This window comes from Lonchura striata, chromosome 6 (genome assembly GCF_046129695.1).
Source record: "Lonchura striata isolate bLonStr1 chromosome 6, bLonStr1.mat, whole genome shotgun sequence".
NCBI lineage: Eukaryota > Metazoa > Chordata > Aves > Passeriformes > Estrildidae > Lonchura > Lonchura striata.
The window spans coordinates 45,426,231-45,443,256 of record NC_134608.1 but is presented as its reverse complement, the minus strand read 5'-3'; the positions used below and the strand labels follow the sequence as shown (position 1 = coordinate 45,443,256).

Genomic DNA, 17,026 nt, shown 5'->3' with positions numbered 1-17,026 from the left:
AAATTAGCTTTAAACACTTGATACTTCATTTCCCAGCAATTTTGTTCTGCTGTGTTAGCATGTTGAGTTTTAATGGCACAGGTATCATGAAGGCTTTAAGGCAGATAATCAGTAGGGAGTAACAGATGTTGATATTTGTAAGACTGGGATATACTCTTCTTGTTACCATGCTAGTGAGTGCCTTTTGTCATGTTAATATTTGAGAGAGAGCCTGCTCTTCTCTCCAGTGAGGTAGGAATGGAATGAGCACAATATCCTGATGTTATGTACATGACAATTCAATTAATCTGTGTATTAAGGCTATATTCTTTTTCTTCCTTTAGGTTTTTGTTAGATACTTTGTAGTTTTTTTCCCATAAATGTTACACAATCATTGAAACTTGTCTTTCTTACCAGTCACTAATTTTACAGTTCCTTCTGCAAGTAAATGGTCGATTTTTGTCCCAGTATGTTTTGCCAGATTGCTGTAAAAATGTTGAGAAAAAAAACCTGAAGTCATACAGAGTTTTGGATTATAGCATATGCGTTGTGCAAGGCCAAGTAGCAGTGTGCTAGAGGGAAACCTTTTCTTACACCTAGGAAGGAATTCTGTGACTCTTTCAACTTAGAATTGAATAAAAAAGTCAAGAGTGGGGCAATCATATTTTGTGTATCAGCACTTCAAGCTATAGAAGAATGTGCATTTAACATTGATAGAATTAATAGGTTTATCTTCACTGATTTTTGTGTGCCAAAATTTTCTTTTTACAATTACACTGGCCAAAAAGAGAAGGCTGAGTGTGAACATGTACTTTTTCTGACAGCCTGTTTGATTTTTGCTAACTTAACAGACCTGGTCCAAATTCCCCCCTTCCCTGGGTACGAGCTTGTGTTGAAGTACTGGATCCTGATTCAAAATGGAGGAATAAAATACTTTTAGGACTGAATTTCTATGGCATGGACTATTCTGCTTTGGGAACCTCTGGGGAGCCAATCCTTGGCAGCAGGTATGACTTCTCTGGATAGTAAGTACTTCTGTATGATGTATTCTCAGAAAAATCAGAAATTCACAAGTATTCTTGTTCAGAAATATAGATGACTTAATGACACAAAAATGGCAAAAGTGATAAATCTGCACATGGAATAGTAGCTCACTAGTTAGGGTAAGACCTGTAACTTCTCTTCTCTGTACAGAAATGCAGATAGATGGCACAGTTATCCTGTCAGAACTCATATGCAGAAATGGTTTGTGTAGTTTTCCCTCTTTCCTCTATTCATGCTGGTACATGCAGGTTGCCATCTTTGTGTTTAAAATGTTCTGCAGTATTCTCTTATGCTTGGCATAATTTTGGGGGTTCCTGCAGTTGTCCTAATGATTCTTTCTCTCAGCTTCTGAAGTTGTTACCTGTTACTTTGAAATTTGATACTGGTTTCCAAGAGCAAGCTTCCAGTGCTGATCTCTGAATCTGACTGAATAACAGAAAAGGGGAAAATAAAGCCATTGTTTACAGAGAAAGGTATTTAACAAGTATTCCAGAATTACTTCTGGGAAGTTTGTGGTGATGATTAGGCAGGAAGAATACTCAATTGTCAAAGCATTGTTGATTTACAGACCTGATTATACAAGCTCATCAAAGTTATGTAGCTTCACTGTAATATTTACAGCTCCTTTTGCGAGTGGAGTGTAACGCTATCTAGCAGAATAAAACATTCTTGCCTTTTTCTGAAATGCAGCTTTTGAAATTAAGTTTCCAGTTGAAAATCACTGTGCATAGGATGGCATCTACTTTTCACAGGTTCTTCTGAACTATGTTATAGTATTAATTCATGTTGCTTTTTAATTAATGGCAAAAATACCCTAGCCAAGAGTCATGTATAAAACTTTAAGCTTTAAAAATTTTGCTCTTCTTTTTTAAAGTTTTTTAAGTTTTACTGAAAGAGGCAATTTACCTGTATGTAGGACACTGGTGCACAGTACGGTTCTGTTAACATTATTCACTGACAGATCATGAGATTGTAGTTTTCCAGGTATTTACCAGACTCAAGGTTCTGGACAAAGTCTTCAAGAGGATTTGAATTTATGCATAAAACACATCAATTTTCTCTTTGCTGTGTTACCCGTTGGTCAGTGGTTATGTTTATTTTTCCAGAAATACAGTTCTAAGCATCCACAGTTGTATATGTCATGTAGTAATGTAAAAGTAGAATAGACTCAAAGTAAAATAGCTTCAAAATAGGCCAAACTTCTTACACACAAAACAAGAAAAAAGGGGGTTTTAGTGTAAAATAAGCTTTCTGCCACTTAATTGGTATCAGGCCATTTGTAAGGAAGTCGTCTGACCTGCAAAAAGTGCTGAAGGACTGATGCATTTCACCTTTAAGGCACTGTCCATATGTTGTAGTGATAGTGAAGCTGAGTTAAAATACTGGTATTAAAATTAATTCAAAGTCTACTCAATTAAGTGCAGTCTGGTATGTGTCATCTTCTTTATTGTAGATTTCTGCTCAAGTTTTTGCATATGAAATTTATTCCAAGTACAAGTCTCCAGCATGTCAATGCTCCTTGGCACACACTAAGGTGCACCATTTCTTGTTGAAACATATTTATTGAAATCTGATCCTCTTTAAGAAGAGAGATGGAAAATTGCAAGATTCAGTGGCAAACTGTGTACTCTCAAGTTGTTTGATGATAGTGTATTATGAACCGTAATTGGTTATTAGTAAAGTGTAAAGAATTGCATGCAGAATGCAGAAATCTATGCTGCTCTTGTGTTCATGTTTTTCTTTAGGATAGGAATTATGTGATGGAAAGAGATGATGAATATAGGTCGATTTCATTCACTACATATTTTTTTAAGTCAAAAAATTCATAAAATAACTTACAATAGAACTCCTCTTTGCCTAACATATTGTTTGGCAGTGGTTTTTTTATTGCAGAATGTAATATAAAGGTAGGAGGTAGAAGGTATACTTGCAAAGATATACAGGCTTTCTGTGTAATATCCTGTTTCCTTCATGCACACAATAAGAAGTAATAGGTATATATGTATATGCTTGCATATATGTATACATAGATATATCTCAAGATTAAATTAAATGAAAACAATTCCTCTCCTACAGCAGCACAATATAGTTTGTCCTTGGGTGTTGTTACAATAGGAACTACAATTTATATTTGGAGCAACAATTTGTTTCTTAAAGCTCAGGCACAACTATTACTTATTAATACAATGAGTCAATCACAGAGATTACAGCACTTTCTGGTGCTTTAATCAACCAAGTACTGTTTGGTTAGCTGCAGGGAAGCTGCATTCCTGTGTATATTTCCTGATATAATTTTTATGAAATCCTAAGATGGGAATAAAAGTGTTCAGTTTGTGATTCTTCAAATCACCTCTAGTGCTTCTGGCAATGTTTTCTGCCCTCTGGCTGTCAAGAATCAGGTGTCTGAGTTGTTAAAATGCAGAGATGCAGTCATTCTAACTTTCCACTATATTAAAAACCTGTCTGAACATAACCATCTGGTGCTGCTTTCCTAGTGATCACCTTGTTCCAGCATATCCTCTGTTGATACTGTGACCTGACAGCGTTTCTTCTTCACCTTACAAGTGTATGTCTTGGGTAAATAATTTTTCAGTATACTCTGAAGCTGAAGAAATGGGTTAGTCTTTCCAAGAGATCTTTACCTTTGAGTCCTTTTTGAGACCTGCCATAGGTCAGCAAGCTTCTCAATCTCATGAGCTTCTGACCTCCAATGTACTTTTTCTGCCTTTATTCTACAGAATCTCTCTTAATCATTGGGACATTACATTTCAGTTGCAGTTTTGTTTTGCCTTCTCATGGGAGGTTACACAGCAGTTTAACTGTTTTTCATTCCGTGTCACCTAAAATCTATGTCCATTGTGACCTGGGCCAGAAGGGAGCACGTAAACTTCATTGTGAATTAAAAGAAATATAAATCAAAGGCTGTCATGTGTCAATGGTGTCACAAAATTCTTGATTGAGCCCCCTTCTGCTAAGTTTCATGTGATAATGTCATTTTGTCCTTTTTTTTTTTTTTTTTTAATAGTGTTGAAAGAAGGAAGATACAATCTCTAATGTTCCACCTGGCTCTGTGTAACTTTTGAATATATTCTGTCTTCAAGCTGCTTTTGTTCTAAATGTAGCCATTGAAAATAGATATGTGAATAACTCTATTATTATGAAACAATGCTCTATGTGCTTATCTTTTATTTAAGGTAATCTGAATAAGGACTTTTATGTTAATTTTAAACATTTAAGAAGATTGATATAGTAAATTGCCAGCTGAAGCAAGGGAGAAACTAATTTTACAATGCATTGTGCTGTTCAGAGATAGAAAATAAGATGACTTGCAAGCTATGTGAGGATGTAGAGTTCCACTGAGAATTTCATTGGCTGCCTGCCATTCTGTAAATACAACATAAAATATGGTACTTAGAAACAGTTACAGGCGAACTTTTTCTCTGAATTGTCATGGCAGTGTCTTTATAAGCAGTAGTTTAAGATTTGGGCCGACTGTGACTCATGATTTTGTCTTATGGAAGTTAGCAAAAAGCTTGTGCCAGGAACTCTCTTGAAGCTGCAAAGATTTACAACATTTCTCTTTGTGCTGTAATTCTCTCAGGATTTCTTTTACTTGCCTGTATGCCAGGATTCTGTATCCTGATTTAATACATTTTTTTCATAGTTCATGGGATTTTTGGGAGATACTAAAGTTTCAAATAAACTAATGTACCAATTAGCTTTGTAGGACTGAACAGCTTGACCTTTTGTCCACCTCTTCTCTTTACTGAAGAAACTGCTAAGCTGTTTCTTCTTAAATTGTACTGCTGGGTCAGATGGTAAATCATGGCAGTGACATGTGGAAGTTACAATTGGGCCTGGAATCAGAAGTTATTTCTTTTATTAGTTATTCAGAATCAGAAGTTATTTCTTTTATTATTCTTTTATCAGAAGTTATTAGTATTACAGATGTCTAAATATTTTCGGAGTGTTCGAAAAGTTTTATTCTATTAAATTCTCTCTGGAATATTCTGGTATGTGTCTCTGGTATCTATCCCTCTCTCCCTTTAGGATTGAGCTAACAGATTGAGCTGTTAGCTGAAAGTGTAAGACCAGTTAGTTCATGTAAGGTAGATAGAATTTTACAAAGTAAAATTATGGGTCATATTTCGGCTTATCCAAATTTACTGTGTGATGATAAATAAAAAAAGATGTCACAATTGTTTTTATGTAAAACACATTCTTATTTCTTTTGAAATGAGGGAAAGGTAGCTTTTGTTTGTTAGGCAAATGATTGGTTCCCAGGTTTGGTTGTACAATGGCATTGGCTGTGGGTGAGTGTATATATCTCTGTGAATCTAAAAAACTAGTCAGTTGTGATGTACATTTTAAATGGTGGGCATGTTACTGTGAAATGTGCTTTTCTCCATCTGCCATGGTGTTTTTTAATAGTAAATTTGCTACAGGCAATATTTAGGCAGTTAAATAATGACAAAATAATAAGGATGCCATTCTTTACTGTCTTGTCCTCCAACCATTAGAAGATAGCATGATAAAATTAGGAAAAATAATTCTGTGGTTTAAAACTAAGAGCCAGAAACGTTTACTGTAAGCTAAATTTACTTATGCCCTTAGAATTGCATGTGGTAGTTTGTGCCCAGTGTAAAGTGAAAGAAACTCATTGCTTTGGTAGCTTCTTTGGGTTTGTGGGATCACTAAGGGTGGACCTAAAGGCAGTCCTAGCTCAGATTGAATCTCTTCAGATACATGATAATTAACAAAGGATATAAAACAGGTGACACCATGTGTGTATCCAGATCATTTCACTGTTAATCCCTTTGCTCCAATGTCTCCATCCTGTCTCATGCTTAGTGCTGAAAGGGTAATCATTAATTTTGCCTGGTGTTGGTTGTCCCTTACAAGATACTCCTTGTGTTCAGTTCCATTGCAATTCAGTTGGGAATGAGCATAAAAAGGACCTCCTGAAAATGCTGAATGACTTTATACCTAGAGCTGGGCCAGTGCACTGTGTTCATGTGTTGGATTGTGTGCAGAATAGATTCCTCTGGGAATCTATGAGTTCTGTAGGCATGGCATCCTCTTTTGGAGCCAAAAGACAGCAGCCTGGGTGAAACTTATCAGCTACACTGGGACCTACCCACCACTGACATGGATGCATGACCTAAGGTGTTGGCTCCAGATGTGAATATATTTCCCTCTTATTTCTAAACAGGGAAAGTGGGAGAGTTTTGGACCTTTTCCCAAAGTAAAAAAAAAAAAAAAAAAAAAAAAAAAAAAAAAAAAAAACAAAACAACAAAAAAAAACCCCAAAAAAACCAAAAACAGATCCAGGAGTTTTAGATTGATTGCCTATTGTCTTTACTAGAAAACTGGCAGTAGTGAGATAACTTGTATTTTGTTCAAGGTGATGCACTGTTTGATGTGCAGGATAGACTTGGGGTTTTTTTAGCAAGCAAGCTTTTCTTTAAAAAGCAAGTACCTTGGAGTTTTTCTGATCTTAAACAGATTTTTCAGACTTTGTTATCTGAAGATTTAAGATTTTAACATAAATCTCTTCAATGAATTGAATTGCCATGATTGTTGGGGAAGCAGTCACAATTAAAATCAAGTTTTATATAAATTTCTATAGGCCTTTGGAAACTGATCTGAATATCATCAGCACCAATTTAAAAGTGGAAATGAACTTTCTTGGTAACTCAAATGTAATTTCAGTTGGTTGAATTTATAGGAAGATAACTATATACTCCTTCATTTGCTAAAAAGCACCCTTTCCAAAGCTTTATTTAGCAATCTCTGGAACATAAAGTAATCCCTGATAAAGCATGGCTTTTTTTTTTTTTTTTTTTTTTTTTGATGAAGTTATGTCTTTATTACCTAGCTATTCAAGCTGACTGCCACAAAAGTGGTGCTGGAGATCCAGTGCTTCCAGTGAGCCTTTGGGGCTTTTTCCTTGGAGGTGACTCTGGTCTGGTGCCATGAGCTGGAACTCATTAACAATTTGAGTGCTGCTCCAGTTGTTTCATCCAAATAAAGCATCCTTTTTGTGCCCTCTGAGACTTCTCCATGGTGCAAACTAAAGCCTGGTGCTAGCTTTAGTAAAAGTTCCATCCTGATGTGAGCTGAAAGTTTGATATAGGCAGAATCACACAATCTAAATGCTTCCTTTCATTTTGACACAATGCTTTTAAGCAGTACAGTGAAAAAAGAAAATAAGGTAAAGTTACAAAGCATTATTCTTTGCATATGGCAGTGGAAAAATTTCTCTAAAAATAATACTGCATTTCTCAAGATTTTTTTTTACGCACAGTTTTTCAGAGGGCAAGAATAAATGTGCATGTTTATTGCAATTCCAGTGAAAAGTAGTAATCACAGCAGCAAAGTATTCAGAGTGATCAAATTGCCAACAGAAGGACTCAATAACCAAGTGAAGAGCCAGTGTGGAAATATATAAGATTTTGGAATAGCTTTGAAGCCTTGAAGTATTACTTACAGGAAATAGTAATGGAGCATATAGCTATACAGTCTTTGAAGTAATAGAAGTGCAAGTGTGTTCCACAACATTAACAGCTTTTGATTTGTGCAAACAGCTTGTTTATACTTGGTATTTTACAGCAGATGATTGAATAAGGTTTCTGGTGATAACATTCAGTAGTGGTACAATGTCCAATAAATTTTTTCTTTATGATTCTCTGAGCTATTTCGGAATATTAGTAGTACCAGCAAACAGAGTAGGGTTTTTCCACCCTAAATTAATTCATGCCCACATTAGGAGACTAGATCTAAAAATGTTGAGTCATAAATCTTACCTAAAATAAGTTTTTGGGTTTTTGGCTCTAAAAATAGGGCCGTTGCTTTTCAGGATGTTGCTGGAATGCAGGGTTGTTCATGGCTAAAAAGGAAATCCAGACAGATTTGATACTATGTCTACTAAAAATACAGTATAATAAAAAATATTACAAATTAGTTACTTGAAAATTCAGTGAAATTTAGAATATGCCAATAATATATCTATATATCATAAATATATTCCTTAGTTACCATGTATACCCATATAGTTAACCATTTCTTACAGTTTTATGTATGTATTTTGGTGTTTAAACCAAATGTTTGTTTTGTTACACTATTTTAGAAAGAAACTGTATTTGTAAAAAGTAAAAATCTCTTCATATACTACATCTTTGTAAACCTTTTGCCAGTAGCTTCTGTATTTTGTTATTTACCTATCCTTAAGGTTTAGATGAAAAAGAAAATAATTCCAGAGTGGTATTCCCTGTAAAGTTCAAGGTAACTGCACTGCCTGGCTTAGAGCAGGTGCATCCTCTTCACTGCTTGTGAGTGAGGATATTGAGCAGGCAAGAGGATTAAAGAGGATTCTCTAAGTTCTGTGACTCAGTTTGGGTGAGGCTGGGGATAGTCCTACTGCTAGCCTCTAATACAGTGTAGATGGCAGATGATGCCTGCAATTTTGAATAGAAAATAATTTTCTGCAATGGTTAAAACCTAAAGGAGATTGTCTTATTTTTAGGGTTTCTTTGTATTTATAATGTTTTTTCCCCTGAGTGAAAGCAAATGTCCCTGAGTCCTGGGCTTTGAGCCCCAGTAAATTAAGAAAATAAGGTGTTTCCAGCTGAGAAGGAGTTGTGGGTTAGAGATCTGTACACTGCTTCATACACTATTCACTTGGAGCCATAAATCCAGAAATGTAAAAGTCAATGAAGCAGTTGTTTCCATATTCATGCACCAGTTTGAATTCATTTTAATGGATAAATGTCTAGTTACATTTCACTGGATTCTGCATTTTATAGTAAAAAACCACTGGACAGTTTGAGCAAACTCTATAGAAGTGGAATGTATTTTGGTATTGGTAGCAGAAGTGAAAATGCCTATTGATAATAAAAATCTATTTAATTGGTCCTAGGTTTTAGCATTTGTGGATTGTAAGCATATGGAGAGAAATCAATGGGTCCTGCATCTTTAGGGAGCCCTTTATGTACCAAACCTAGGAAACCAGTCTGATCATTGCAAACTGCCTTGCTGAGCCCTCATTACCCAGCGAATACATGAGGAAAACATTAGGGGATCATGCTGTCTCTATGGTCACCACTGTAATTTTGAGTTATAAATATGTTGTGAGGATCTCGTATCACCTTGATTGCTGCTTACTTACGAATTAGAAGTCTTTCTTTCCTCTGAATTTTACACAGAGTCTTAGCTGAGTCCAGGCATTCTTGTTTAGTTTATCCTGGCTTTATTTCTGTATTTGAGTTTGCATATTGAAGGACTCCTGGACAATTCTTTTTCTTGGGAACATGAATTAAGAGACAGGAGAATGGGTAGAATAGTTAGAGATGAATGGGAAATTGTTTGTCATGTGTAATTTCTCTTACAGTTGACCCTGAAAACCAGTACTATAAGCATCTCTATGTGTAAAGAAGTTATCATGTTGCAGCTGTTTAAATCTTAAGTGTCAGTGTCTCTGTAAGCCTTGCTTGAAGATGACATTTTTAGGATTTCTAGAACTATGAGTTGGTAAGGGCAACAAACACAGCGCTTCCATTTAAAGGCATAGCCAGTATGGCAGTATCTGTGGGACACTTTTTCTGTTTTATATTCAGGAGTATTTTAGCTTGTTTTTTTATTCTTCCTCACAAATGTCATCATGAAAGAAATCTGATGAATGTGGTGATGAAAACTATCCATAAAAGCAACATAGTCTTAAGAAAACCAAGTTAAATTTGAGTCAGGAGAAATGCAGGTGCCTGCTAAATATAATGTAAATTTAGTCTTTCCCCAAAGTAAAAAAAAAAAAAAAAAAGCCCTGTATCATTGATGGCAATTTGTCAAGATTACAAGGAACTCCACCAATACAATTCAATGTGCTCTGAAAACCTCTTTCCAAAAATGAAGTTTTCATCTTGCTTCTTACCTCTAGAGTATTTCTTGAGAGCATCCATAAAGGGAAAATTAAGAATAAGATGTGCCTGGAACTCTCTAGCTGACTGGCAGCATTTATTTAGCAAACGTATTAAGAATAGTTGAAAATCTGTGGGTTTTTAAAGCAAAAATCTGATACTGAATTATGAGCTTACCTAAAGTAAACCACTGTTAATTTGCAAAGAAACTGTTTGCCATTAGTCTTTTGTGAAATGGTTGTTATCAAGCTGTATAATAAAGGACTGATGGCATCCTTTGCTATGTACAGGAGTGTCTTCCAGGATGAATAGTATTTTATTAGAATATGTTTTATAGTACTATGAGAAAGAGATGTTTAAATAGAAGTAGATTAGGAACATAAAATCTTCAAGTGCATTAGTAGATAGATTTAAACAGTAGGGAGTCTGTGGCAACAGATGAAACAATTTGTTCTGAAGAACTCAGAAATCTTGTACTTGAGCCGGAAAAGATGTGTTTTTTAGTTGCAATAAAGAAGAATAAATGTTATCAGAAATAGCTGTGGTTTTAGAGCATGGAAAAAAATTAAATGGAGGAAATTACCTGAAGCCATTTGTTTGAAGTTACATTAGTGTGCATATTTTCACATGTGCTGCTCAGATTTACATTCTAAACAATTTCCATTCACTTTCTCTAAGTTCTCTGCATTTAGTTACTGGAATTCCCTTCTTTGCATTGGACACAATTTACAGTCACCTCTTCTGCTCTGCTACATGTTGACAGCTACCATTTGAAATTGGAGTCTTTCTGTTCACATGGATTTGATGGGAAGTTATCCTTAGAATTGTGGTGCTATTATTTATGTACATTCTGTGTAGAAAAAACACTGATGCAGCCCAATGTAATTCACTCTGATACTTATGGGGGGTTTGAAATTTTAAGAATGAGTTATTTCCAAAATTGTTTGTTCCATCTCCTTAGTGTCCAAATTCCAGAATGTGTTCATAGACCACTAGAGTAGTATTAGCTAATCTAGGGCATATTTGCTGCTTGATTGTTTATATTTTGGCCACTGTTCTGAATATTTTTTGGATTCTGACATTAAATTACCTGCTGTTTAAATGTTTCTCTCCTTTCCTTCATGAGTTTGGAAATCTCTGCAATTGAAGTATTTTGGCAGCTTTAATTGTTGGGTATCTAAATTTTAGTAATAGAATGTTTCTTGAGCTGATTTTTTAAAATATGCTGATTTATACAATTAAACTCTTTGTTAACAGGATAATGAATTTATTCCAGAGCTTATTTTCACATTAAAGTTTCAACTTAGAATCATTAATTTTGATTGTTATTGGGAATGAGAAACACATTTGATATTTACCTATTTTAGCATATTTTACACATAAAGCTTGCATCCAATGAAAAGCTACTTGTTCATGAAAATGAGTCCTCAGCTGGCACAAAATCACACATAATGACAGGAAGAGTGATCAGGGGACAGAAGGCCTTTGAAATTAACCTTCCCTCATTTATATAAATGTATAATTTGAAAAATGCTGGTATATTTATTTATTTATTCAATACTATTATATCAGTTTTAGCTGATTTTGCTTTCCACAATCTAATTGTATTTTCTGGTACCCAGTTAAGGCTAAGTTTAACTACCAATATTTGTAGAAATATGGGGGGAAATCCTTGCAGAAATAAGTCTGAGTTGTATTTGATTAAAAAAAAAAAAGGTTGACAGTTCCTGCACAGGTTCTGGGCCATTAAGGAAAAAAAAACCAAACATGAAATAGTGGCGTAAGTGATAGAATTATATACTATTTACTACAAAATTCTCAAATTCTGAATTTAACTTCCTTATACAGCTGCTCATTCCAGTATGTGGCACAGTGATTCTCTGCATGTAAACTTTCACAGCTGTTAAATTTTGGAGCATCTTGCCATTTCATACATTTGTATTTTTAAAGATGCCTAAACCACAGGTGGTTGTAGTATTAAGGTGTTGGGTGTAAGGTACATTGTGGATGACCATGTTATAATGTTCTAGTGCAATCACACTAAATCTCATTTTCCCTTCTTTTATTTCCTTTATATTTTTGCCACATTGTCGTAGCGTAGTGACTACTTTTCTATAGTTCTATCTCCAAGTTTAATAGAATAATAATCATTTATCAATGGAATACTTACCTGGAATTATTATTCCACTATTATAACAAAAAGGAACACCAGATACTGTTTGTCAAATTAAAGGGATGGATTTGAGACCTTTGACCAGAACTTCTGAATCTCATTGCCTGTACCTATGCTTTTAACTAAATGATCTGCCTTGCCTTTTCTGCTTCCTTCAAGCAATGTCTATTTATGTTTAAAGACAGCTTTAATTATTCCAAATTGAAGCTGTTCTTTAAGCCACCTGACCTTTGGACATTGGGCTTTCCACCTTCAAAATGTTTTTTGCTGGGACAGTCAGACTGAGGCCTGCAGTCCTTCACTACTGGCCACTGCCAACATAGTATCTGAGGAGAGCAGTGCTGCACAAATATTTCCCTTTCCTCTGACAGTATTTTTATTAAACCTGTATTTAATATGCCTCTATTTGCCTTATATCTAATGGTGCTATGTCAGGGGCTGCCAAGCCTCCCATCACCTCCAAAGCAAAACTTTGTATGAGACTAGAACTGTTCTAGAGTTTGGAAAGCAAATGATAGGAAAACCTATTCAGAAGATGGATCCCTGGAGAGAGACCCCTGTTCTTTTAGCTAGTGAGATTAAAAAAAATCAAGGTCACGTTTCTAAAGGGAAAGGAAAGGAGTATAATGGTGAAAAGGCAGAATTTTTAACAGATAGATAGATATCTGCTCTTTTTCATTTCCTTTCTCGCTACTGTTGATTTCACTGTGAAGCCTTAGCAGCTTATTTAACCTCCTTCTCTTTATTTGAGCTGTTAGAAAAGCAAACATGTATGTATTTTACTTCCAGGGGTATTACTGGTAAGAGATCTACATTTGAACTTTGGCAACTGTTGAGATTTTTAATACAGATGGAACAGCTTGACATTAATTTCAATATGCAGCTTGTGCTTTTGTAGTGATCTTGTATCTAAAATTGAAAAGATACCACTTAAAATTAAAAAACCTGTGGTGCATTTTTCTGAGCTATGGCGAATATAAGTAATGCAAAATTCAAGAATGCTGTGCAGTAATAGAATAATAAATATTTGGCTGCCAAATAGGGGACCTGAGCTGGGCTGTGCTTTTGTTTTGTTTTGCTGATTTTGAGGAAGGAATATCTGATTTTTCCACTAAAGGAAAAAAAATGTGTTTCACCTTACTCAGTTATAGCTTTCAGTGATTTCCAGTTTCTTGGATAATTTTTATCACATACATACATTTAGTTAGTTAACTGATTAACTTTTTCTCTCATTCTTCCTGATTTCTCTTAAAAGTTTTCTCTATTAACCTTGCTTCCTGCCTTGTGTCATCCAGCTCCAAATCCTTGTTAATTATTGATATTTAGCCATAAACTAAGACAGTCTTCATGAATGGAGTCACTTTGCCTTTTCTCTCCAGAAAATCTGTGGAGGTTAGATTTTTGACAGGGAGTAAAAAAGGCAAATATGGAGCCTGTTAAACAAGAAAAACCTCTACCAGGAAGAGAATAAATAATTCACTCTCATGGGAAGTAAATTTTGCCTTCTAAACATATTTCATAGTAACAGTGCTTCAGGTAAATAATTTTTATCATGCAAGTAACAATGCAAGAATCATCTCATTAAATGAGCCAGAGAGCTCAGCCTTTCTTCAGCCTTCCAGTGGATGGCAATTCTGTCCCCTTCTCTTTATGTTGCCAGAGTTACTGGCAGAGAATAAATAAAGGGAAATCAGAATATTCTGCCTTATTTGATAGCTTACCAAAAGGGAGATTTTATGACCTTTTAGAGCCTTGAAAAGAATGAAATAAATTTAAAGTTTTTGTCAAGTGAGTTGCTTTATTGTAGGGTGGGTTTTTTTGGCTTTTATTAAGAACAATCCTGTAATACTGTGCAACAAGGGATCTTGGTTTGGATTTGGAAAATGTGTTTCTGAAAATATTGGCATTTGATATTTTATCTTCCTTCACAATATTAGTTGGTAGAATTTTCCTCCATTGTAAATAAAGTTATTTTACAGTGTCCTTGTTGTAGTGGAAGGAGCTGGTTATCTCAAAACTATGTGTTCAAAGGTAATCTGAGATATTATTATAATATTTTCACCTACTTTGAAACTATTTTGAGGAGATTCAAAGTTGTCTTTTTTTTCCTTTTTTTCTATCTTACTTTATAGAGTAAAATTTTTGAATGTTGTCTATCCAAGAAAGAATAATCTTTAGTGGAGAAGGATACATGATACTGTCTTTTACCAGTACTGGAGGTCCATTTTGATGGGTTTCTTCCATTCTGGAAGCAAATAACAGTCCAATATCATTGCCAGTGCTGTAAATCTCATTACACGTTGTTCTGGTTAGACTAGCTATTTGATCTGTGATTTTTCAGCTATTTATTCAGAATCTCTAATATTTCTACTACATATTTAAACTTTTATGTTCATCTCATGGAAAGTTTGCCATACCCATGCTACGTCTCTTATCATCCTTTGAGCTAAAACTTAGTTTTAAAAAGTGATTCTATTTATAATTCTAATTTCTATATATTTTTAACTCTGAAACATTGAAAGTTCTCAAATAAGAATGCTTCAAGCAGGTAGTGAGTGTGTTGCCTTCAGAGCCACTTAAACCTTCTCCCACTCTTCCAGTGTCAAAAAGGAACATTCCTGGTGCCAGAGTTGGAATTTATCTAACCTGAATAAGGAAACAGAGTTCCCAAAGAAAGTGAATTAGATTAACATCCCGTATTGAATCCAAGATCTGTTGGGGGGAAGATGAGCATGTTAATCTTAAAATAAATTGGAGATATAGATAAAATATTGGGGCTGTTACTGGACTTTTGATCATCGTGACTTGCTTGTATTGAAAAAAGCTATTGTAGGCAGGAAGAAACATAAAAGAGAGCTAAACAGGGAGGGATGCTAATCATTCACAGTTGCAGAGAAATACTGCAGTATTTGAAAAGTGGTGAGACTGGCTGAAGAAATTGCATGAAATGTATTTATTTATTTACCCATGCTATGGCAGTGTTAAAGTGCAGAATTGTGCTTTCAATTGCTAGGAAATGTAAAATGTATGAAGACAAAATCCAAGTATTCATTAGAGTAGTCTGAAGAAAAGAAAAAGGTTCTGAGGACAGAGTTTAAGTAAATAACGTATTGAGATGCTAACGAGTGATTTTTGAACTACCAGTGAAAAATAGTAGCTCTTCATGAAGTGTATGAATTTTCACTGAGTTCTATTTGCTTTTGAGAAGCTTATGCATGTTTCATATATGTTAGTGTTCAAATACATGGCTTGGTTTTATTTGCTAAATTTCATATCCTGAATATTCTACACTTGGCCATCTAGTTTTTTTTTTTTTTTTCCAAATTGCTTAAGAATATAAATTTTTACTGCCTCTGTCGGTCAGCTTGTTCATGCAGTTGTTCTCTACAGCCTTTTGGTGCCTTTTGCATATATGAACTACTTTAAACCATGTTTGATGAAGTTGTTCTGAAGTTAGGGTTGGGAAGAGAATAAGCCTCCCCACCATAAGCTAGTTGCTGGTTGCCAGAGAATCCATGTAAAGCTCAAGTTGTAGGAAACTTCATCTGCTCAAGGTGCAGGAGGCTTCATTTCTCCTGTCTGCTGTGTGTGAATTTGCAGGCTCCAAGCTGGACAACTCCCTGGGGGCTCCCCTGGCAGGGGAGACCCTCCTGGAGCAGTTCTGTGTCAGGAACAAGAGACTCATTGGACTTTTTCGGTCTTCAGCTTCTGTTTATTGTTATCTTCTCAAAACTTCAGCACACTGTCTGCTCCCAGACCTTGCATGCATGAAAACAGCACAAAAATGGCCAAAAACCTCGTGCTGCAAGGTCTTTTTAAGTCTAATCAAAAACTAAACTACTCAATTAAGAAGTGATACCTAAATTTTTTTCCTTTCTAACCCAATAACTGACCTCTAAAGACCCACAATGCAGATTTTTTTACCCAATTACAAGATGCCACCTAAACCCAAGAAGAAAGAGGAAGAATAGAGAAGAAAGGAACTCAAGACCTATATCCTCCATCTTGAACCCATCTATAACATACTAAAAATCCTAAAATCTAAATTTCTCACCCATGTGACATACTACACTAGTATCTACGATCTCTACAATCTATTTCACACTTTTATGGTTTCTAGTTTGCCTTGAGGCTTTGGAAGTTTTCTCCATGAATGAGAGTCAAAGTCAGTGTTTTTCTGGGAGTCGGAGCACCCCAGGGCAGACAGGGGGATATTCCCCTTGCTCTGGGTTCCCACAGGGCAAGGGGATTGTGTACTTATTTTGTTCAGAGTAACTTAAGCCTGTGCATTTCTCCCTTTGATTCTTTGGATGTGGATTGCAGGAAATGTTGCAGTAACTTTTTGATGAGTGGATTTACCTGGTGGAATGCTTTCTGCTTGACCATATATAAATCTGGGACCAAAAAAGGTTTTCTTGCCACATTCAAATGTGTCACATTCAGGTGATAAGTTGTTGGGGAAGAATGGTGCTTAGCTATGTTACACAATTTCTATTTATCAAATATACTGTTCTTGGAGAACTAAGGCTATTGATGTAAAAGGCAGTTTTCTAGTAAGCAGGTAAAAAATTGTAATTTTTTTTCTCTCAGGCTACTGTATTCACCCTTTTTTTTTCTTTCCTTCTTCATTTCAAAACTCTTTGACAGATGCTAAGGTTAATGAATTTTAATTTTAATTTTAATTTGGCCTTTTCCTTGGGTTGCTGACAGTTTCTTCTACACCACAGAGACCTTTCTTTTCCAGCTCACTTCATATTTCAGCAAGAAGTAGAGTATCTGATGGAAGCTTCTTCATGAATAAGTGAACCCCACTGGAATACAGCCAAACACTGTCAGAACTGGCTCCCTGATTCCCAGTCTTGTGTTTTATCATGGTTTGAGAGATTAAATTCATTAACCTCTCATTAGAAACATGCCA

At 35.3% G+C, this 17,026-nt stretch overlaps 1 protein-coding gene across 1 annotated transcript in view; it reads left to right on the top strand.

The window, feature by feature from the left end:
• CHID1 (chitinase domain containing 1) overlaps positions 1-17,026 on the top strand; it is a 94,731-nt gene that overhangs the window by 35,818 nt on the left and 41,887 nt on the right. Inside the window, exon 10 of the mRNA XM_021555174.2 lies at positions 831-986. Within this exon, the coding sequence (XP_021410849.2) occupies positions 831-986 (156 nt within the window). The remainder of the gene's footprint in view (positions 1-830; positions 987-17,026) is intronic.